At 39.3% G+C, this 23,882-nt stretch overlaps 1 protein-coding gene across 1 annotated transcript in view; it reads right to left on the reverse strand.

The window, feature by feature from the left end:
- Positions 1–20,316, reverse strand: part of NKAIN3 (sodium/potassium transporting ATPase interacting 3) — a 266,817-nt gene extending 246,501 nt beyond the window's left edge. Inside the window, exons 1-3 of the mRNA XM_067711709.1 lie at positions 20,308–20,316; positions 20,060–20,197; positions 11,540–11,620 (exon numbers count right to left, since the gene is read on the reverse strand). Of these exons, the coding sequence (XP_067567810.1) occupies positions 11,540–11,620; positions 20,060–20,197; positions 20,308–20,316 (228 nt within the window). The remainder of the gene's footprint in view (positions 1–11,539; positions 11,621–20,059; positions 20,198–20,307) is intronic.
- Between the last annotated feature and the right edge of the window lie 3,566 nt (positions 20,317–23,882).

Genomic DNA, 23,882 nt, shown 5'->3' on the forward strand with positions numbered 1-23,882 from the left:
ACATTTGTCTATTTATGCTCAGGGAAATTAACTCCAGACCATCTCAAAAGGACCTCCAGCATTCTGGCATTTTCTCCCAACTGTTCCTAAACATATTTCCAGGCCACTGGTAGTCATAATCTGTACCTCGAAAGCTCCCTTGTTTAGAGCATGTCCTTATGTGACCACCTCCCAAGGGTAGTGACCTTGGCTCTGATGCATGTAACCCCATGGAGTTCTTTCTCCAATATATGCTGGCCAGAAGAGAGTCTGGAGAAAAAATACGGGATGGAGGTGGGTGGATTGATGAAAATTCATTATAGGGAATTAAAAAAAAAAGTAGCAACTAAAAGCACTTTTCTGGTGGACGGTAGGTCAATAACAGCATTTGTGTTTTAAAGGTCAGCATGGTACTTATAATGCTGTTCTTTACTGAGTGTGTCTTCCTGTCTTCCTTAGGAAACCCTCCCTGATCCCGGTGATGCTATGTTCTCTGTTCTATGGTATCAGAGGCCTTTTTCCTTCATCATCATTTTCTTGTTTTTACCTATTTAATGTGTGTCTTTCCTATGACATAGAACACTTTATGAGGCAGGAACTGGATGTAGCCCTACTACCTGGCACATTGCTTTGAACCAAGTAAATGCTAGGTTAAATGATCTGTAGAATTATATATGATTGGTCAGGTATTATTTTCAGCTGCATATTTCAAGCCCCCCCCCAAGAGCGCCCCCCCCACCCCATATGAAAGAAATCTGCGTGGGCAACACAGGGCTGACACAAAAGCTCCACAGCGTTAGGGTCCCAGGATCCTTTTCTCGTTTTACTCAATTATTCTCATGGTTGACATCCTCCTGGTGGACATGGTTGAGATCTCAACCTCGACATCCTTCAGGTTACTTCATAGTCCCAAATGGTTGGCACCGCTGTGATAGCAGAATAGCGGTCCCCAAAGATGTTCATGTCCTAACCCTCAGAACTTGTGAATACGGTACCCTGCATGGCAAAGGGACTTTATAGAGGTGATTAAAGTGAGGGACCTTGATATGCTGAGAGAAGCCTCTGTTATGCAGGTGGGTCCAATCTAATCACCGGAGTCCTTAAAAGTGGAGAACGTTTCCTGGCTGCAGAAAATCAGAGAGACGGCAGCATAAGAAGGTTTGGGCTGCCATCTCTGGTTTTGAAGACAGGGAGGAATGTGGGCAGCCTCTAGAAGATGGAAAATGAAAGCAAACAGATTCTCCCCCAGAGCCTCCAGAAAGGAACACGGCCCTGCTGACACCTTGATTTTATTTTAATTTATTTTAATTTTTCCCAGTTATATTGAGCTATAATTGACATACACTATTGTATATGTATATATTGCAAAGTGATTACCACTGTAAGTTTCATTACCATCCATCCCTTCACAGAGTTACAAAGTTTTTTGGGATTAGAAATTTTAAGATCTATTCTCCTAGCAACTTCCAAATATACAATACAATATTAACTATAGTCACCATGATGTACATTACATCCCCAGGACTTATTCATCTTTTAATTGGAAGTTTGTACCTCCTGACCACCTTCATCCATGTTTCCAACCCCTCACGCCCTGCCTCTGGAATCCACTAATGTGTTCTCTCTATCTGTGAGTTTGTTTCTTTGGATTCCACATGTACGTGGTATTACTCAGTATTAGTCTTTCTCTTTATTTCACTTAGCATAATGCCCTCAAGGACCATCCACGTCCCCTCAAACGGCAGGATTTCCTTTTTCTTCGTGGCTGAGTGATATTCCTATAAAATGGCACTTTTTCCTTAACTGTTAATCTGATGATGGACACAGGTTGTTTCCATGTCTCGGCTACTGCAAATAATGCTGCAATGAACATGGGGGTGCAGATATCTTTTCAAGAAAGTGATTTAATTTCCTTTGGGTAAATACCCAGAAGTAGAATTGCTAGATCATATGGTAGTTCTATTTTTAATTTTTTGAGGACCCTCCATACCCTTTTCCATAGTGGCTGTCTCACACCTTGATTTTAGACCATTGGGACTCATGTCTGATTTCCGATCTATAGAAGAAGGGTAAGATTTGTATTCTTTTAAATGTAAGATTTGTATTCTACAAGTCACTAAGTTTGGGCCTGCTTCTAAACTGAATTAGCTTTTAAGTAGCCTTTTCAGAAGCCTTCACAATTCTTCTGCTTATATCTTAACGGCCAGAACTCAGATGATCACACCTGTTCATATAAAGGCAAAGGAAATAGTGTTTTAGCACTTGCGCCTCAAACAGGTAGATTTTCCCTGACTCTTGACCAGAAGGAGGGGGAATAGATAATGGAAGATAGCTAGAAATTTCTGCCATCATTTGTTTAATGAAAGAGTGATTAGATGGATGTAGTTGAACACCTACAAAATTAGGAAAGTGATATGATTTTCATAGAAAGTTATATCTCCCATTTGTAAATTAATTTAGCAAATGGATAGTCTTCCTTTTCTTTTAAGTTAGCTAAATTTCACTCAATTTTGTCCCTCCCCGTCTAACTTTAATCTTAGAAATATATGTTTTTAAAGTTCCCATGCTTTTAGGTAATTAAGAACTACCGATATTCGGATTCCATAAATAAGTTCTCAGAGACCTTGAACCATACCAGCTTCTGCAAGAATAAAGTAGAATTACTTTTTTAAGGTCTTCATTTGTTTTCTCAGCTTCATTTCTTATCTGACTGTGAAATATTCCATCTAGTTTCTGAACTAGGCTGAGAATTCCCAGGAAAAAGCCAAATTTTTAAGGAGTCCAGAGCGCTGGATGCTTCAATGTGCTGATTTTAACAGGCAAGCACACTGACAATTCTAATAAATACAACTGAATATTGTTGCTGTACTTCTCCTGTTGTTCCCAAGTCAGAAAACAGCCAAAGGGGGATCAACGCTGAGGGCTTCCAAGGGGTGGCGGAGGGCTCCCCCCGAATCCTGGACACTCAGATACTTCCTGTGTCCCTCTCCCCTTTAATTACGTCACCTTGTGCTTCTGTTCGGTGGTCTGTGCTGGGACCAGCCCGTCCTGCTTCATCTTCTGGGCAGTGTTGCTCCAGGCACTTTTCCTCCATTTTCCTCTCTGTCGGCCCTCAAACAGGACATGGGGGGGGGGGGGCTGGAATGGCTCCTGCTTCCGGCCTCTCTAACCTAACCTGGGCAGGTCCATGTTTGGCTGCCACGCCAGTCAGCCCAGCTGGTGGGCAGACATGACTTGTAAGGAGCTTCACACCAAACGGCATCTCCTTACAAGGACCCCTAAGTTGTCATTCCATCAGCACCTCCCTGCGTCAAGAGAAAGCAAAACACATCTCCATTCCCGCTTCTCATCCTTGACACTAAACTTCTGGCCAATCATTTTCAGTTTTCACATCATTCCCGGCGACTCTGACTGATTTCATCATCCTTCAGTTCCCCCTGAATTCTCCAGCTTATCCTTTCTGAGCCAGGGATCCAGAACTCTCGTGCTGGGGCAGCCAGTGGTCCAGCGCTGGGGTTCCAGCAGCTGCTGGAACCAGCCACATCACAGACTGGATGCACAGATACTTTTAGGGCCGTCTGTGTTCAAGGCTCTAACCCATCAGTCTGAAGCCTCAGGCCCATAATTCCTCACGCCATCACAGCCACCCAGTGGCTCAAAGAGAAACTTTCTCTGGGCAAAGAGAACTTCTGAGATATGATTGTTGTTACCTGTGATTTCCCTCCTGCCACTCTCACAGACTACATAGGAAAATTTGATGCGAAGCATTCAAAGGACTTGCGTTTGCCTCTCTCTGAGAGTAGTTGTTGAGTAAATGTTATCCTAGGCCCCTCTGTTCCTGCAGGACCCTCCAGCTCAATATTCATCCGTTATAATGTGACTGTGTGCTGCTATTTTATTTCGCAGTGGTATATGCTGTTATTCTGGTTTAAAAAAGTAAATAAATGCAACTAAATGTGTTTATCTGTCTCTATAATTTTATGAACCGTGCAAATGTCACCTGAAATTCTCCACCGGGATTGTATTCTTTTTGTTGTTGTTGTTGTTGTTGTTGTTTGTGGTACGCAGGCCTCTCACTGTTGTGGCCTCTCCCGTTGCGGAGCACAGGCTCCGGATGCACAGGCTCAGCGGCCATGGCTCACGGGCCCAGCCACTCCGTGGCATGTGGGATCTTCCCGGACCGGGGCACGAACCCGTGTCCCCTGCATCGGCAGGCGGACTCAACCACTGCGCCACCAGGGAAGCCCCCGCCCCCAGGATTGTATTCTTAATTGACGTTTCACAACAAAGAGATTGTGTCTTCAGCACAAACTAATTAACATCACAAAAAAATCCAGAATCTTAACGGCATTTACTCATGTTTTATTCGTACTACATATTGTTCTAAAATGATCTTATGTTCAACTGACTGCATCAAAAATTTTGCAGTAGCATCTTTAAACTGCCTTAAAAACACAGCAAAGCGTTTAGATACAAGCTATGAAGTGTGGTTTCTCTGCATATTCCAAAATTTAAAAAAAATAATGCCTGCATGGAAACGCAGCAGCCAACTTCCATGCAGAATGGCTTAATGTTATATAAACGTGGCTTAACAAACTTACATCTATTGGAATAATTATAGATTTATTAAAAATATTGTTTTATTAAACTTAGTGGAAGAATTAGCCAATTTGGAGATTGTCACATCAGCAGCAGCTGTTACGAGTGGCTGGAAAAGACTAAGGCTGGCATGAGGTCAAGGATCTCTGCAAACTCCACCATCAGCTCAAGGTTGGTTATAGAAGTTGACTACGTCCTATCTTTTCTCCCTGAGGAGTGGAATCAAGAGAAGGGAGGAGAGAAAGGTATGTAAAGGCTGTAAGCCTGGTCAGCTTTGGTGAGAGGAGAACAGGTTTGAATCAGACAGGAGACTAATTTTTTTTTTTTTTTTTTTTTTTTTTTGCGGTACGCGGGCCTCTCACCGCTGTGGCCTCTCCCATTGCGGAGCACAGGCTCCGGACGCGCAGGCTCAGCGGCCATGGCTCACGGGCCCAGCCGCTTCGTGGCACGTGGGATCTTCCCGGACCGGGGCACGAACCCGTGTCCCCTGCATCGGCAGGCGGACTCTCAACCACTGCGCCACCAGGGAAGCCCAGGAGACTAATTTTTAATGACCAAACTTGTGCACAGAATCTGTTACCCAGTGTAATAATGAATGGGAATAGGGTTGGCGATGAAATAGTTCGGAGACAGCTTATTCAAAGAAATAAAACCATTTCATGAATATAATCCACTGAGTTGAGACAATAACCCAGTTATTCAATTTTATATATATATATATATATATTTATTTATTCAATTACATTTGCATTGGCTTTGTTCAATGACTCTCATTCTGCAGCAATAAATAGAGTTACTGTTGATCGAATAATACATCCATCTGCTCTTTTGAAAAAACCATTTGAACCTCTACAGAAGGACATAAGATTATCGCACAAACTTGTGATTAAAAACTCCAAACACCACCCAGGCCGCAGCAATTACTTAGTTCATTGTGGTTTCTGTATATCATTGGACTATAACGTAGCAGCAAATTGGATTTTTTTAGCAAAGGTTTTCAAAATGTTTGTATTTGATGAAATCTATTAAAATATAATACTGAGTTTAAATGTGCTTATAATTTTCTTTACTGTGGAAAAGAAGCTACAGGGAAAACAATTATCTTACCATACAAAGAACACTGAAGATGATATTTTCAGAAGTTATGTTCACTTAGACCAAGGCCAAGGGAAAAAGTATAGTTTAAGTCCTTTGGAATAAGGAATGCATAACTATATTTCCACAGCTTTGCTACTTTTGTTTTAAATAAAAGAACATAATTGCATCACTTAGGTAAAGGACTGTGTAGGAAACAATAAACATTTGCAAGCTTTTGGGTCTCATTTCGATTCAATGCCCAGAAGCAGATTGTGATGGTTCTTCCTTTATAAATCTTTAATAACTGGATAGATGTCCATCTCCTCCAATCTCCCATTCCCCCAGTCAATATTACAGACAAAAACATTCTTTCAGGAGAGCAGGATAAATATATACTAATATATTAGTTCAGAACATAAAATATTTTGTTATTCCAGTGAACTGAAAGTTTAAGCATTTTTCCAAAGATTCTCATTGATACAGATATGCTATTACTCATGATACAGTAAAAAGGATGTCATTGTTGCAGTTTCAAAAGCAGGCATAGTTTTGCTGGGTTTATTGGATGCTACTCCTATATCATTTGCTGATACGTTATTCTCAAATACAGACATTTTGTATCCTAGCTTCAGCCCTCCATAAACATCATATTTCAAGGTTCTTTCCGAAAAATGTCTGAGGAAAAAATCATCAAAAGGAAAGGAAAAATGCAAGTTTAATACTCATTGCTAGATTCAGCAAGTTGTATTTACGTAAAGAAAGAAATACACTATGCATCACTTATTTAGTTCGAAACTGCCCACAGAAGAAGAATTCTTTGAAACATAAAAATATTTAGAATGTTTATTACGAATAATGGATGGATTGTAAGCAGCTGAAGGGGATTGGGAGTTCTGTTTCCTATGCAATAACTTCTACACGGAACTCTGAATTATCTAAACGTTTGCTACTTGAAAGTGCCTGCCCAAAGCCAAAGTTAGTGGAAGAATCCAACCTTGAAGGAACATGAATCGTGATCAAGAAAGAGATTTTTCCTAGTAAGTACAGAGGAACAACTCAGGCTAGATAACAAGAGTGAGCCTTGAAAAAGAAGAATGATCTCATTGACCCTGCCAGACTGCTCAGGTGAAATATTCAGCTGAAGAGTCTCACAAGAGAAGAGAACCCTTGCGAGTGAATGGTGATGATTTAAGTCAAAAGAGGATAAGAAAGTGCTATTATTGCCATTTGGGGAAATGGCTTAAATTTCTTTTTTTTTTTTTTCACATCTTTATTGGAGTATAGTTGCTTTACAATGTTGTTAGTTCCTGCTATACAACAAAGTGAATCAGTATACATATATCTCCATATTCCCTCCCTCTTGCGTCTCCCTCCCACCCTCCGTATCTCACCCCTCTAGGTGGTCACTAAGCACCGAGCTGATCTCCCTGTGCTATGCGGCTGCTTCCCACTAGCTATCTATTTTACATTTGGTAGTGTGTATATGTCCATGCCACTCTCTCACTTCATCCCAGCTTACCCTTCCCCCTCCCCATGTCCTCAAGTCCTTTCTCTACGTCTGCATCTTTATTCCTGTCCTGCCCCTAGGTTCTTCAGAACCTTTTTTTTTTTTTTTTTAGTTTCCATATATATGTGTTAGCATACAGTATTTGTTTTTCTCTTCCTGACTTACTTCACTCTGTATGACAGAGCCTAGGTCCATCCACCTCACTACAAATAACTCAATTTTGTTTCTTTTATGGCTGAGTAATATTCCATTGTATATATGTGCCACATCTTCTTTATCCATTCATCTGTCGATGGGCACTTAGGTTGCTTCCATGTCCTGGCTATTGTAAATAGTGCTGCAGTGAACACTGGGGTGCATGTGTCTTTTTGAATTATGGTTTTCTCAGGGTATATGCCCAGTAGTGGGATTGCTGGGTCGTATGGTAGTTCTATTTTTAGTTTTTTAAGGAACCTCCATACTGTTCTCCATAGTGGCTGTATCAATTAAATTTCTTTAAGAATCAAAATACCCACAAATCAGGTACTATGAAAAAAGTGCAGTCATTAAGACACGATATAGAGAAACAAATATAGGTAGTTTTCCTTTTGTGCAAAGGCAACGTGAACGCCAGTACAGAGGAGAAATCAGGAAGGGTTAGTCCATTTCCCCCCCAGGCTTCCTGCCTAAGTTTTAGAAAACCCCTGATCAAAGCTCATGATTAATATAAGTCTACAGAGAATTTCTATACATTCATTTTTTATGTCTAAATTACGCTCATGCACAGTTACACACAGTCAGAATTCTAGGAAAACGTGACACACTGAAAATTCTCTAGAATCAGTAATGTGTAAGTTCCATACATCTCTCAGGAAAAGTCAATTAGAAGAAATATTCACGTAAAGTTTCTACAATTTGGAGTAATCAAAAAGATGCCATAAGGCATCAGCTTAATTTGGGGGGGGATTAAAAACAAGTACAACTTGAGTTCTCAACATAACTTGTCTTTCAGTAGCTTTAAATGTAGCAAATGAGTTGGGTTTTCATGTTTACATTCTGAATGGATTCCTAGGAAGAAAAAAATGATTTCAAGTCTTGGGACTTCCAAAGAAGCAGCAATAACTTATTAATTGTACCCTTGGTGATCTTAAAGTACAGCATGAAAAACAGTCTTAGTGCCTCCAAAGATTCATAAAGTCCTTCCAAGGGGGGCGGGAGGGACAGCAGGAGAATCTGGCTGCAGAAGCATTTCAAAAACGCTATTTCCATGTTGAAGGAAAGGGTTTAATTAATCGTGTTACAGCTGTGAAGTTAATATGCAGATCTGAGGTCCTATCACAAGGGACTGTTACATACTTTTTAAACAAGTCACTCAGTCCCACATTTCCTTCCCTTTTACAGCTCTTGCATAGTAATAAATATAGGTCCCACAGGTTTGCAGAATGAGGATCCTGATGTCTGTTAATTTCTCAATAAAGATGATGATGTTGATTGGCAATTATAAAAACCACTTTTTACTGAAACCTCACAATATGCCAAGATCCTTTCTAAGTTCTTTGTATGAATCATCTTACTTAATTCTTTCAACAATCCAATGAAACTAGTGCTGTGGTCTTCCTCACTTTGCAGAAAAGGAAACTGAGGCTCCAATAGATTATGAAAGTGCAGGCACTTTTGGTCACCTACCCACAGTCATCCTCAACCTCACCATACATGCACACATTCCCATTTCCTTCAAGTTCTGGAAGGTCTGGGGAGAATCAGGACCTTCAAGACCACAGTGACAAAAGTATGATGCCAAGCTGATGGGCAGATAACAGCAAAGGGAAAAATCTGAAGGGTGTGATCGAGTCCCCTCGGTCAGACGTATGATTGCTCACGGCCAGACGTATGATTGCTCACGGCCAGGCGAGTACACTATTAGTTAATGAGAATGGCTCAGTAGTGCCTGTCATTGGAATAACACCCGAATCCATAGAGATGTTGTGGAAATTAATCTGAATCCGGTCTTTTGAGAAAGATTCACCATTTTAGAATGGACCTTTTGGGCAAAAATCAAAGTAGAAAGAGGTTTCTATTAACCTATCCAAGTGGGTAATTCCAAGAAATGCCTTCATGAACTAGCAGGAGATAGAGGGCTCTAGAAAGTTAGTATATAAACTAGCACACACGGACGAGGAATATCTTATGAAATGGGGTACAACCTGGAAAAAATGGCAGAGGTGCTTGGGTATATCAAGGGTCCTTAACTCTGCTCTAGTTTTCAGCATAGATTCCCTACAGGCTGGAACTGAGGCTTCCCTGTGGCTAGCCAAGGAGAGGTTACCAGCCTTTGAAACAGTAAATAGAGACCAAGAGCATCTCTTTAGGATGCTCCTTTTGGAGTCATCTATCCTATTTATGGTCTAGAATACTTGGTTGACTGCTTAATGGCATTTGAACGGGTAATGAAATGAGTAACTGGGACCACTATACCCATTTTTTTAACCTTGAACCCAAAGAAACGAGGAAAAAAAAATCCTTGACATGCACATTGATATTAGAAAAGCAGTTACAAGAAACAGTTCACAAAGGTTAACTTGAGCCGTGGAGGGAAATCAGCCTTTGGGGGAACAAATCAATGCTACCATTATTATAGTTTTTAAAAATTAAAAAAAAATCACATCACAGGATTATTTTGCAGCTTACCTGAGTTACCATATTTGGTAACAATGTGAAACACCAAACAAACCCTGATTACTATCTTTACTGGAGAAGCTGGTCCTGTTTTTATATTTCACAGAGACTTTCCGGGTTCGGTACTTTGCCTAAGGGCCCATAGTTTATAAGCACTAAAGACAAGATTTGAATCCAAGACTTATGATTTGAAATTCAGTCCTCTTTCAACACACTATGATGCCAATTCCATGGAACAAATTTACTCTGGTCTAATTTATTCCAAACCAATTAATAGAGAAAGAGATAAAAGATGATTTCCGTCCAGTGAAATAAAAGTATGACTTAAAATGACCAATCAAATCATGAATTACAAAATGCTATGGGTTGAAAAATGCTATGCTTAACTTATTATCCATAATTATTTTATTCATAAAATTGCATTTTAAAATTACTTTATAATCTGCATGTTACAGATGATAACTGGGCACTGATTTAAGCACTGTCTTCTGTCTTAGAAATTAGGTAGAGGTAAAGGTAGATGTTGGTGCATTTGTATGTAACTCAGAAATGTCATTTCTGGTTCCTGAATACATTTGCCAATGTGAGAAAATGATGACAAGTTCTAATTATAAAGTTATTAGAGTGTAGAACAAAGAGTAATCACCTCTGGAGGTTCTGGAGAAAACGCTTCAGGGATATTTGCTGCTTGGCTAAATCGAAAATTCTTTGTTAGCGTATGGACTTCAGTGGAGCCTAACAATTCTAAAAGTCTCTGTGTTGGTCAAGGCAAATTTTCTGAGATCTAAACCACAAATGCTACTTAAAGAAAATTTGAGACTATCATACAACAATAGAATGTTTGCACAAATATAGTTGATAACAAGAAATCTAAAAGATAGATTACAGCTTTCTTATTCTTTTGGGAATTATACTGTTAGGTTTCTTCTCTACGATTTCAAGTGGGAACTGTGCTGGTTTATGAGAAAAATGCTTAAGAAACATAACTAGAAACTTAACCCAAGATGCTCTTCCATTTGGATGGTAATCAAAAGATGATTCTGTAAGAGTCATAATGAAAATTATGTGCTTTGCTGACATGAGCTCTAGACAGACAAATAATATTCGTATCACGTTGCATCAAGACAATTCTTTTCTGATCAGGATTTCACAATAGGAATCACTGCACTGATGTATGTAGTTGTCAGTAAACGTATGCTCCATTTACTATAATGAGGATTTCCTTCTCTGACAAACTTTATTTTTCCAGAATTAATATTCAAGCAAAGATAGCAATTTGCTATTCATATTTGTTACATTTACATCTTAGTCAATCCCTTTTCCCATTTCAAACACAAGAATGTTCAAAGCCATTTTTCACTTAACATATGGGGCTGTGGTCACTGGGACATTAGGCCTTTTTAAACTGGACATGAGGATACACTGGTAGCTGAGTTCCACGACAGCTTAAGAAACTAAATCATAAGGCCATTATTTCAGAGTTTCATTGTATTAACATGTTCCCAAGGTTATTCTTTCTAATGGTACCCAAACTCTTTTTTGATTAGTATCCCATTTGTAATGTTTCTTAGATTACTATATATCCTTAGTATTCCATTTGTAATGTTGCTTAGATTACTGTATACATATATATATATATTAGTATTCCATTTGTAATGTTACTTAGATTATTTATTAGTGTATTCTTTTTAAAAGTGTACTTTAAAAGCATGATGGACTTACCTTAGAGAGCCCACCTACTTCCAAATAGAAGCAGATAATGAAAACATTCCAGGTGACCCAGAGGGCAGTCCATACTGTATACTGGAAAGAAAGGGTGGGGGGAAGAAAGAGAAGAAAAATGTGGAGATGAAAGGCATGCATACTAAATAAATCGATAATAAAAATGTCAATAAGTGTGTCTTCTGGGAAGAAACAGGGCACGCTCAGAAAAGAATGCTCCTTATGCGGTCCCCTAAGATCTCTAGAAATTAAAAATCCAATAGTTTCTACTGCTTTAAGTAGATGCCAATAAAACTAGATTTATTTTTACAGTGCTTTGCCTGCTTGCAGTTGCAAGTTAAATCCAAGTGCTGATTTGATTTGTTTTCTGACTACCAGATTTTCCAAGGGACACAATTATGCAAATTTTCTGGGGGCTATCTACCTAGCTAGCTATCTTTTAGTTGCAATAAATCATCAATGGTTTAGGAATGTTAGTCAAAACGCTTCACTTCCATATCCCTGAATGAGGACCATGTTTGAAAATGGATGTATGGAGTAAAATTAACAACCTTTCAACTGTTGGACTATTTTATTGAGTGGAGTGTATGCCCCTACTATAATGATAGAATATAATGTGATTATGTAAAATAATTTTTAAAAGCACACAAGTTCTAATTATGGTAGGATTAATAAGTAAATCCTACTTATTAATAAGTAGGATTAAGAGTGAGCAAATAAGCAACATATTTCCATAATGGGAAAATACCTTCCAATCACAACCAAAAAACTCTAAACATGCCAGCCTTATTGATTAATTGGTTTTATTAATGTATTATGTATTAGGAAATGCCTTCCTCAAGAGTATTAGTCAGACTGAATTAAGGTAGCCTTAGATCAAGACTCATCAACAGAGAGGTCTTAGGGCTCTATTCATCCGGTCACTTTCTTAGGCAGACAAAGACACTGAGGTCTGGAAAGCTGACATATAGGACGGCTTGGATGACTCGGGATGGAACTTACCATGGCAACACAATGAGCAGATCAAATACAACGGTTTGCTCATTCATTTTATTGTACTGCAAAAATCTATGAATTCGTAACTTCTTAAACTGGCATACTAATTAAATTATTGCTTTCTATTGTTAAATTAAGATAAATGTTGAAATAACTTATTAGCTATTGTTAAATTAAGACAAATATTGAAATAATTTATTAGCTTCTTCTATGCTCTGCCAAATAACAGACTTATGAATTTTAGACACGGTATAAAATAGCCACGATCTTATTACAAACCTTATCAGAAGCTTTTCAACTTTTTCTAAAATTCAATTTACATTTTGTATCTTTGTCATTTATGATTTTTTTAAAGAATAATACATTAAAAAAAAGAATAATACATTTATAATAATGAGTCAAGGCTCCAAAATCACTGGAAATTTAGAGGAGTTGGAAAATATATTAAAAAGTTAACATAAGTTAAAATATATATTTAGGCTTTTGGTCGTTGCCGACATTGTTGACCTGATACCTTCCGCTGGCAAAGCTTTCTAGTGTGAGTGGGTTTAGATGTTTCCTTAAAAATGCACCAAATGCATTCCTCTGAACCACAAAATATCCCCATGAATATTGAAAATAGCTAATCTACATTCTCAATGTTTACTTTTTGCAAACTGATAAAGTCACAATAACCACAACACATTTTAAAGATGCTGCTAGTCAGATGGCATCTAGTATCTGCTATTTTTCATCCTAAATCAATATAATTATGGGTATATTTGATTGACAGAGTAGTGCAGACCACTCATTCAGGAGGAAAAAGCCAGTGATAAAGGTTAAGGGAAGGACATAAAATAAAGCAAGACTAAAGTAAGAAAATGCACTGAATTAACTGTAAAACCACATGATTCTTCATTATTAGGACTGCAAGCCTAAACCCATAAGTATGCTTTTAGAAAAGTAAATCAACTCATAGTTATAAAAAACACATAATAAAAAATTCTACTTAAAATCATAGCACAAGCTTAGTGATTGAAGTGTATTCTGATCCCTCACAAGTTGTCCTATTGATGACACTTTCAAACATTCAAAGATAAAATGATCAGGCTGAGTAGATTCCAACCCTCAGCTCCGAAATTCCTAACAAGAGTTACTCCGCTGCTTTCTGCATTCCTGGTACTGTGATAAGCACTTTACACAGATTAAGTCGTCTAGCCCTCACATGAATACCAAAGTAGAGAGGAAATCATCTGATCACCCAGTTAGTGTCAGAGTTGGGATAGGCACTCGGGCAGTTTGACTCCAGAGCTGGGGTGCTTGGGCATTACACGACAGTCTTCATTTTAAAAGATCTTAGGAAAAGGACTACAGATTAATTTGCAAGTTAACACTTCCCCAAATTCTGCAATTTATCAAACAACCAATTCACCAGATTACCAGTTTACCAAAAATTCATTCATATATATTCTATAACTGGTTATGTTTTTGAAATGCTTTCTTCTGTATTTTGCTATTGTGTCCTGTGTTATATAAATACGTAGTTTTTTAAAAAGCAATATTGTAATTTTCTTTATTCTAATACACTGGTTTGTTGAGAACAAAGGATACCTGTACAGGTGAATTTTGGACTGTTATGAGATGGAAACCATATACCTCAATGTGCACCTGAGACTCAAGTCTGCACGCAGAGGTAAGAGGAAAGGATTTCTAGCAACACGAATAACACATCCAAAGGAATTTTTCCTAAGCAGAAAGTATTAGAACCACATATGGTATAAGACACTGGCTATCCTCCCTCTCTTCTTTCTGACGTGGGTCAATTTATTTATAATGCAACTGAAACTAGAATAAAAAAAAGAGACAAACTACATTTTTAACAAATACCTTTTGGTTATCATGGAGTATGCCTACAAGCTCAGACAGCCACATAGATATACTTGAAGTATAGAAGGCTTAACTTCTCAAAGTAAAAAAAAAAAAAATCACTCTGTATAATTATCTATCCATCTGTTTACCCATCATCTATCTATCTAAATATAATCTATCAACCTATTTATCTATCCTACTTTGCTTATGTTCAGTACACATATTTTAAATCCTAATTTAATTAGACAATGCCCATAAATACGGAAAAACATCTATGTGTTCTCTGTGGCTTCCTGGATATTGCATAGTTCTATGAAGATATTTCAGCATTTTTTAATTGAAATGAACTTTACCAGTCTCCCAGCCTATTTCTTTCTCATAGAGCAATTAGTCCATAACATAAATTATTTTCACTTCCTGAGCTTGTCTGTTTTCCAGTTACCAGGAAGGCCACTCATTCATTCATTCATTCACATGTGTATCAATCAGATACAATATTATACTCAATATGTTAGATTCACTCAAAAAAAAAGTAGTTTCCTTGCTCACCCATTGTTCTAATAGTTTCTGGAGTTTAGTATTCACGTCCAGGGGGAAATAAATCTGAGACCACTGAATGGAAACCTAACACTCTTAACTGCCATGTTGAGCAGTAACTCTGGAGGGAGATTTATGATGACATAGTAGGGATATTTCCCTGTACAACAATTCAAATGAAAGCAAGTTGCAGTTCTTTGGATGTGGACATTTGTATAAAAGTCCAAATAACTAACGTATGGGCCTAGCATACTTACTTGGCTTTCTTTTTTTAATTTTTAAAGGAAGCTTTGAGTTACTTTTAATTCCAATGTTAATCTTTATTCAAAAACTGTCAAGTTAGTTAATATTTCTGCATTTAAATTAATGTAAAACCGCTTGATTAAATTATTATCCATGAAATGATAAAGATTTAAATAATTGTAGAGCAGAATCTCTGTCTAGAATTCTTAAGTAAGAGTTTAAAATATTTGACATAGGAGCGAAGCAGACAGGAGTAAACAGCTGATTCCAGAATGGTGCTTTTTATGACTGTTACATATGACTTAGCCCCCACTCTGCTTCATTTTGTCTACAGCCAAGGAAACACAAAAGTGCATTCAAATGCTATGATTACACTTGGCATCCCTAATGTATATATCCCACCTTGCACCTTAGCTAAAATAAATTTTAATCAGCGAAAGAGTACCCTATGACCAAGTTGGTTTTATCTTCTAAAAATACATGTAGAAGTAGTAAACTGTACCTTCTCAGCAGTGATGGTAACCAAAGGGGAATTATCTCTCTTCCATTTTGTGATTTGGGTGAATTTTTCTAACAGTCTTTGCAATGGGACCTCCTCAAGACAGTGTCAGGGGCCCACAATGTTATATTTATTAGAAAAAAAATAAGTCAAGGAATAAGTCAGCTAATGGTAGGTGCAGGCAGAGCGGCACATACTATTTTATCTTATAAATCCTGGTGTTCAGATTGAAAGAAGCAAGGCAGTAAGGCCAGCTTCTTTTGCAGAACTATTGTTGCCATGTTCTGAGATGAGAAATCACCGTCTAGTCCATCCAGTAAAATAATTTCATCCAATAACCTTTAATTAATTTATTATTTGTTTAATCAAGTATTAAGCATCTCTAAAGGCCCATGCACATCAGGATAACTTAGAATACAGCCATGGACAGGCACCGTCTGCCTGCCAGGAGGACACTGTTTTTTTGTAAATTTTTATTGGAGTATAGCAGCTTTACAATGCTGTGTTAGTTTCGACTGTACAGCAAAGTGAATCAGCTATACGTATACATATACAGGAGGACACTGTTGAATGAGATGAGATGGGCCTGGAAGCAAGGACGGCAACCGTGTAGACAGATAGGATAGAGTTACCAGGATCTATGGGTGCAGAGAGGCAGAGGCACTTAGCCTGCAGGGGGGATGGCCAGAGAAGGCTCTTACAGGTGACTATTCAGTTGAAGAATTATTAAGATTTTTCCAAATGGGTAAGGAGAATAGGGTGCTCCAGAGAGCAAGTGCAGTGTGTATAAACCAAGGAGGCAAGAAACAGCACGTGGTCTTTGGAAAACACGAATCAGTCAGCACGTCTGGCACGAGGTGGGAAGGCAGGGGATGCGAGAGAGAGAAGTAACGAGCAGTTTTTGTAAGCTCTGATTTCCACCCTAAGGAGTCTGAAATTTGCCTGTAGACACTGGAGAGCTTGCTCTACGTGCCCCTTTACCGCAACCATTTTCATAAGGGTGATCAATTCTTCAAATTCAGCCGTGATAGACCCTGTTTGTTTTAAGAAATGGCAGGACCCTACCCTCTGTGTCTTGGTGCTCCAAAGTGTCTGCTAGCTTGACATGGATTCTGTTTAACTGGCACTGCTGGTGACTGTTTCAGCCAATAATGGAGGCCAAGTTCGAGAGAAAAATCTCCAGTCAGAAATCTCTTTCCCGCTCAGTGCCGTTGAGAAGTGGGTGCCTTGGAGGCAGCCCTTGCTTAGTGTGACATAGGCCATATTCATTTCCAGGCTTTTTCATACCAGAATTAATTGGAATTAATTAATTGGTGGCCTGGAGACCACCAATTGTGGCTTCGAACCAAAGTATTCATGAAAACAGCTCAGGGATGAGCTACTCGTGGTGTGATAAAGGTGATGTGCAGTAGCCACTTTCCCCATAACTAGGCACCCTCGATCATCTTCCCATTAAAGGCGCCCTCTGTGAACAGATTTCCCATACGCATTGACTAACGATTCTTCAGCATTTCTCCCCAATAGATACTTTATACCCATGTTAGAATAAGAGTTCATCTGGAATCCCACATAGGTAACAACATTCTATGATCAGCTGAGGAGGTAAGGCAGGATCGTTTCCAATGTCAAATCTTATATTGACAGTGGCAGCACAGCATCTGGAATGTGATAGTGGAAGCAGAGCATAGATCGTGATAACGCAACTCCAGAAACCTAACAACAGCATCCATTTCTGCCATTTACTCTCTGGGTTCCTTGGATACGTCACTTAACCTCTCCTTAACTCTTGCCTCATCTGTAAAATTAGGGATGCTAATACACACCCATAGGACACTTGTGAAGGTTAAACCAAATGACATGTTGGCATGGACCGCTTTCCTGACAATTCATTGTTTCCTTTCTCTCCCCTTCCTGGGAGAGGGTCTCGAATGAGAGAGTAAATAAAACAATAGGGATTTGGTTGGCGTACACACCAAGAGAAAATCAAGATGAGCAAAAACGTAGATTGTTTGTCTTACAGACATTTTTCTTTGAAGATTCTGAAAGACCTACATCTTCCTCCTTCAACATGAAGGAGGGAGAAGCGAGAGAAGGAAGTGAGGAAAAGATACCGGACAAAGAAGGGACCCCAGTCCTATCGCAAGAGGATGCTAGGAACCCGCAGGGAACTAGATGGGTAAACAATAGGTATTTATTGAGCACCTATGACATTGCATGTTCGCATGCAGGTCCTCAGTGAATGCTTAACGAGGGAATGGGACCTACTGCTATCGACATCCTACTGTGTGCCCTGTGGTGCTCCCTGCCCAGAACCCGCTTCGGTCCCCTCTACCCTGGTGAACTCACACTCACACTGCAGATCTCAGCTCCACAGTCACACCTGCAGGCTCAGAGGGGTCCCTCCAGGATACATCTACTGCAGGCTCAGAGGGACCCTCCAGGATACATCTACTGGCACAACGTGCTCCTTTTTAACACTTGTGACAGTTGCAATTTAATGTTTATGTGGATGATTATCTGATAAAACCCACTTGCCCTCCCTAGACTGTAAGGTAAGTACCCAGGAGGACAGAAAACACGTCTGTCTGTATTTGCTCACCTTGTTCCCCGCACTGAACACAATGCCACACACAGTGTAGAAACCCAATAAATAGGAATGAATATGTAAAAGAAAAACGCAAGGAAGAAAGTTAAGACAAAACAGATATCGGGGAAGAAGGAGGGGGAGAAAGGAAGGAAGGAAGTAGGGATTGTGAGACCAGTTTGGTCAGGTGCGGCAGCCGAGAATATTCTTAGATTTTATCCTGCTACGAGTTAGCGAAGGGTTTCAAGCCAGCGATTTAGAAAAAGTACAAGGGACACGTTAACAGGGAGGAAGCCGAAGGCAAGCAGGAAGTCCATGTGCAGGAAAGAGACTGCAAAGCCTCGACCAAGGCAGGAGCTGCGTGAAGAGTGTGTAGAGCTCATGTGGAGAGGATAGAAGCACTAGGACTAGTACGTCACTGACGTGCACAGACAGCTTCATCCCATAGAGGCCACTGGCTGCACAGTCACCTGGCATTTTGTGCTTCAGCAGAAAACAACATCACACAATGACAAGCCTGTACTAAGTCCAAGTGCTCTGTGTTCAAAGCAACAAACTAGAACATAGACTCCAATAATAGTTTGCTATTATGCATATTAAAGTCTCTTGAGCTGCAAGTCCACGTCTGTGAAACGCCTTTTTAATAGATCACACAGTGGCTTAGCAGAGGCTATCTTTCAGGGAAGAAGAGGAAAGCAGGGACTGTTTAGCCCCTGCAGTCAGCTGAGTGACAGAAATGTTCCAGGGTGCCTGGAGCAGCAATTTTGAGGGCAGAGTCTATGCTGTGGGCTGGTTACCTTCACCTCTGTGTGATATGATGAAAGATACCCAAAAGCCAATTTTGAGATGCAAACAGAGAATTGAGGCACTTATAGAAAAATGTATAACTTTTTTCTTTTTGATAGGTGTGACTGGATTAAACCAAAATGCAAAGATGGCATATTTTTAAGTCTATAGTTTTCTTCTAGTGAGGCAATCATCGCATTACAAGAAAATATTTACTAATTCTACTGAACATGGCATATTTATTCAGGCTCAATGAGCATTTTAGAGTATGTCACCCCTCATTACAGTTCCTTATACATGCTTGGTATTTCTGACAACCTTCTTATACATGTAGCCCAAAATATTCCCCTCTTTTTACACTGAAGAAATCTATTACTGGAAATAACTTCCAGTCAGTTGCAGATCACAGAATATCCCTTATTAAATTTCCCTACAATGGAGGGTGTGTTGCCATGTATGTCATAGTTTGGAGTATGGATTTATGTTTCAAATTTATCTTACCAAAGTGGAGAAATGTTCAGTAATATACAGTATGCAATATCTTAAAGGGTGAGTACTAAATAAATGCACATGCATTTGTAATGTCTTATGTCCATTAAAATTAAATTGTATTATTGCTATCAGTTAGTAAACAGTTATGGCTAGGTCGGTTTGCTTTTTAGGGTTAGTGACATATGCCACTGACATGATAGTTAATGTACATTTACATCTCATCTAACATCAAGACCACAACCAGTCCTACTCCATCCAAACCACATCTTAAATTTCCTTGTGAAACTTGATTTCAATGACACTGTGAGTCTCGCTATGCATCTCCCGCTTACAGTCACGTTGCTTTGCTCTCATTGTAAACATTCACTGAGTCTTCTTTCTCCCAGGTAATCATCTCTCAACAGAATTCAGTAATGAAGGCCAGAATGGCCAAGCCACGTTACATCAAAGGGAACAACTTAAATGATCTATTTCCTTCTTCTCCTAACAGTTTTGCAGTGTTTATATGAAAAGACATGGTAACAAAAAGACTTACCACCACGATATAGCGAGGTCTGTACTGAATGGTTCCAAACAGACCCAATATGACGACTATTATATGTAGAAAATTTCCAAGGATGGGCGCCCACTGGAAGCCGAGGAAGTCAAAGATCTGCCTCTCTAATGCTGAGAGCTGCAACAAAGCAGAGAGAGCCCGTGAGCATCTAATCCAAGCACCAGCAGACCGTTTTAATCTCGGTTTCACAGCTGGAGAAGGCTGCAGTCAATTTGAATCGCAGTTACGGACACCATCGTCACTAAGACTGTGGTGCCCATTTCATGTACTGCTTTATGCAACTTCTCTCAGAAAATATACTAAGATAACTTTGAGTATTATGACTTCAAGTGTTCATAGACTTGGAGAGCTAGAGATATACTCCTGAAATCATTTTCTACAGTAGCAAATCCAGGCAACATTTTATGATACCATATTTTATCATATTAACTTATCATTATTTTTAGTAAATTATTGGCTTAGTATAACCTACTCAGAACAGTATCTCCAGGCTTGCAATGCTAGGACTATTATTATTTTGGAAAAAACCAAAAACAATAACAAAAGCTACCCATCTGTGCCTTCCTGTGTGAAACATGAATTATCAAATCTTCTGTTCTTTTTCTTTCCTTTCTTTAGATTGTCATTGATTATAATGACTAACCACTTTTTCAAAATGAAGCTTATTTACTTACTCTGGGCTTACTTACTTACTTACATGAATGATAGTAACTCCTTCTTCAAAATGAGCTTACTTATTGACTGTAGTCCTGATCTAAAACTAGAGTTACATAGTTCCTTTGAACCATATTTTATTGAGATAATACAGTAAATGAATTTTGTATAGTCCAGTGAATGCCAACAATGTCATTGCCATGTACAAATGATATTTACTGCATTTTATATCTAAAAATTTTACAATTCTGCCTGCTGTATTTGGACACAAATCTTACACGTTTCAAGCATTTTTCTACGTTTACTTTGATAAACTAGTATTTCTAAGAAAATGATCCCACGATTAACCATACTGCCAGCAAAAGAAACTGCAGATTTGAAATGAAAATGGTACCCTAGGTATTTCTCTAGTTATGTGGCAGGTGTAGGCCTGAATAGCTTTAATTTCCTTGGACATAAAGAAATGTCCTCTATCCAGTAAGCTGAATTTACCTTGGTTTAGATTCACCTTCAGTAAGTTGTGGAGGAGAAGAGAAACGAGCAAATACCTGAAGACACCCACTCCGAACCACATTCATTTCGTGGGTATTTCCTGATCGTCAAGTGATTTGTCACCATTCCCTGCACTCACAAAGTGGGAGATGCACAGAAATGGCTAAAACACAAAATAATCAGAGCAAGGTAAGAAGCAGCACAGTGTTTTCAACCCCCTGTTTCTCTCTGCTTGTGACTCTAATTAGTTCCCAGGAACCTTTCCCTAAAAACACAGCATTTTATTTACTGGTCCATCAGTGATGTACATATGCAGTTTTTTATGTCCAACAGGATGGATGTGCTCAGAAAAAACCAAAAACGTCCTGAAGAGCAGCTGTGGGCAATCCATCCTGAAAAGCAACCCTATTTTAAAGCTGTCGTGCGTCACAAAAACCTTTAAAGTGAACGTTTCAAAGAGAGGAAACCCCATTTTCTTTTCTGTCAGAAGATGCATGGATAGCATTCTCCTTTATGATATGAAAGAAAACACACACAATGAAAGGGAAGCCGAATTAACACCACTGATTAGAAAATCTGCAGTCTTTATTGGAGACACCCCGTCTCTCTACTTATTGATATTCATTTTCTGATAACTTAAAATGGATTTATAGTGACTTGAAATAAAAGCACAAATAAAAGGCCATAAACAAACAACAAACAGATGCGGAAGAGATCATATCAAGGGTCAGGCAAGAGGCAGCTAAAACAACTATACAAACCATGAAAGCTAGATTTGAGTACTGTATTTTAAAAAGTCAGCTAACAATGACAAAAGGCCCTTCAAAAGTAAACAAATTACCATTGCATTTGGTATTAATTACTTTATCTAATTCCACTTTCAGCTATTAAGTCATTTAGTTTAGAGGCAAATATATTCTCTCTCAATGTCATCATTAGCGATACCACTTTCCTTAGAGCTTGATATTAATAATGATGACCCAGAGCCACAGAATGAAATTAAATAATATCCAGGTTGCTTTGTTAACTCAAAAAAAAGTATGAATATATTTTAAAAACATCTCTGTCAAAATGGTCTCATCAGTGATGTGCTCGAGCTGCTGCAGCTAGCCGGGGAGCATGGATCAGGTCCATCTCTTTCCAACTCCACAGTCAGTGACTTCAAGTTTTGGGAACTTGACATTGGCCATTATATTTACAACACGGACATCAGGAAATGCTAAAAAAAAAACCAAGGTCTTGTTTATCTGTTATGAGAGCCTATGGTAAAATATTTATCTCTACACCACTGAATACGGCACCTAGAAAATAGTGCTTCTAATTCAGGAGAGCAGTGAAAGGCGGAGTGATCAAATGTGTGATGCGGCATCAAAAGGAAACATCTGGTCCAGATGAAAGCAGAGGATGGAGGGCTCTGCGGAGACGCCATAGCAAAGAAGAGAACGAAGGAGACATTGAGAGAACTAGAGGTTTAAATAAAGGGAGAGAGTTCAAGAAAACAAAAAGGCAAGGAGACACTCAGAGAAAGCAAAATTAACCTGTCACCAGTTTAAAACAGAACAGGAAGCAGTGGCCTAAAGAACAATAGGATCATTTCCAAGTAAAAGGTCAAGTAGGTAAGACTCTGGGAGTTATAAGAATATGATGGAAAAGAATATGTATCTTTTCCTAACAAGTTAAAAAACGAAGGCAACCAGAATTTTAATAAAAAGGAAGAGTAGAAGGGAGAAGAAGGAAGGAAGGAAGGAAAGAAGGGAGGGAGGGAGGGAGGGAGGAAGGAAGGGAGGGAGGGAGGAAGGAAGGAAGGAAGGGAGGGAGGAAGGAAGGAAGGGAGGAAGGAAGGAAGGAAGGAGGGAAGGGAGGGAGGGAGGAAGGAAGGGAGGGAGGGAGGAAGGAAGGGAGGGAGGGAGGGAGGGAGGAAGGGAGGGAGGGAGGGAGAGAGGAAGGAAGGGAGGAAGAAAGGAAGGAAGGAAGGAAGGAAGGGAGGGAGGGAGGGAGGGAGGGAGGGAGGAAGGAAGGAGGGAAGGGAGGGAGGGAGGAAGGAAGGGAGGGAGGGAGGAAGGAAGGGAGGGAGGGAGGAAGGAAGGAAGGAAGGGAGGGAGGGAGGGAGGAAGGGAGGAAGGGAGGGAGGGAGGGAGAGAGGAAGGAAGGAAGGAAGAAAGGAAGGAAGGAAGGAAGGAAGGGAGGGAGGGAGGGAGGGAGGAAGGAAGGGAGGAAGGGAGGAGACCAAATCATTGATGCAAGGAAAGTATGGTTCAAAAATACTAACAAAAAAAATACTAACAAAATTAAAATTGGGCATGACTTTGAATGTAAATATGAAGAGGCCATTGAAACATTCTCCCTGAGTGGCATGGGGCTGGCAACACTGGAACTGTAAGGACAGAAATGTAACCCTAGATCATACTAGGGCTGCATGAAAATTATCCCACACTCATTGTAATGGGAATGTTGCTTATTGGCTTGTAACTTTCAGAATCCAATTGTAGAAAGCTTGGAAGTCTTCATTATGATTATGGAACAAAATGTAAGTATAATCTGACCATATAAAGTATATCTAACAGAACTTGGGAGAGACTGAATGTTCTATATAAATTCATGAGTATGGCAAGGGAAAGGGGGAGTGTTCTCAAATTCTTCCTGGAGGGTCAGGCAT

This window comes from Pseudorca crassidens, chromosome 17 (genome assembly GCF_039906515.1).
Source record: "Pseudorca crassidens isolate mPseCra1 chromosome 17, mPseCra1.hap1, whole genome shotgun sequence".
NCBI lineage: Eukaryota > Metazoa > Chordata > Mammalia > Artiodactyla > Delphinidae > Pseudorca > Pseudorca crassidens.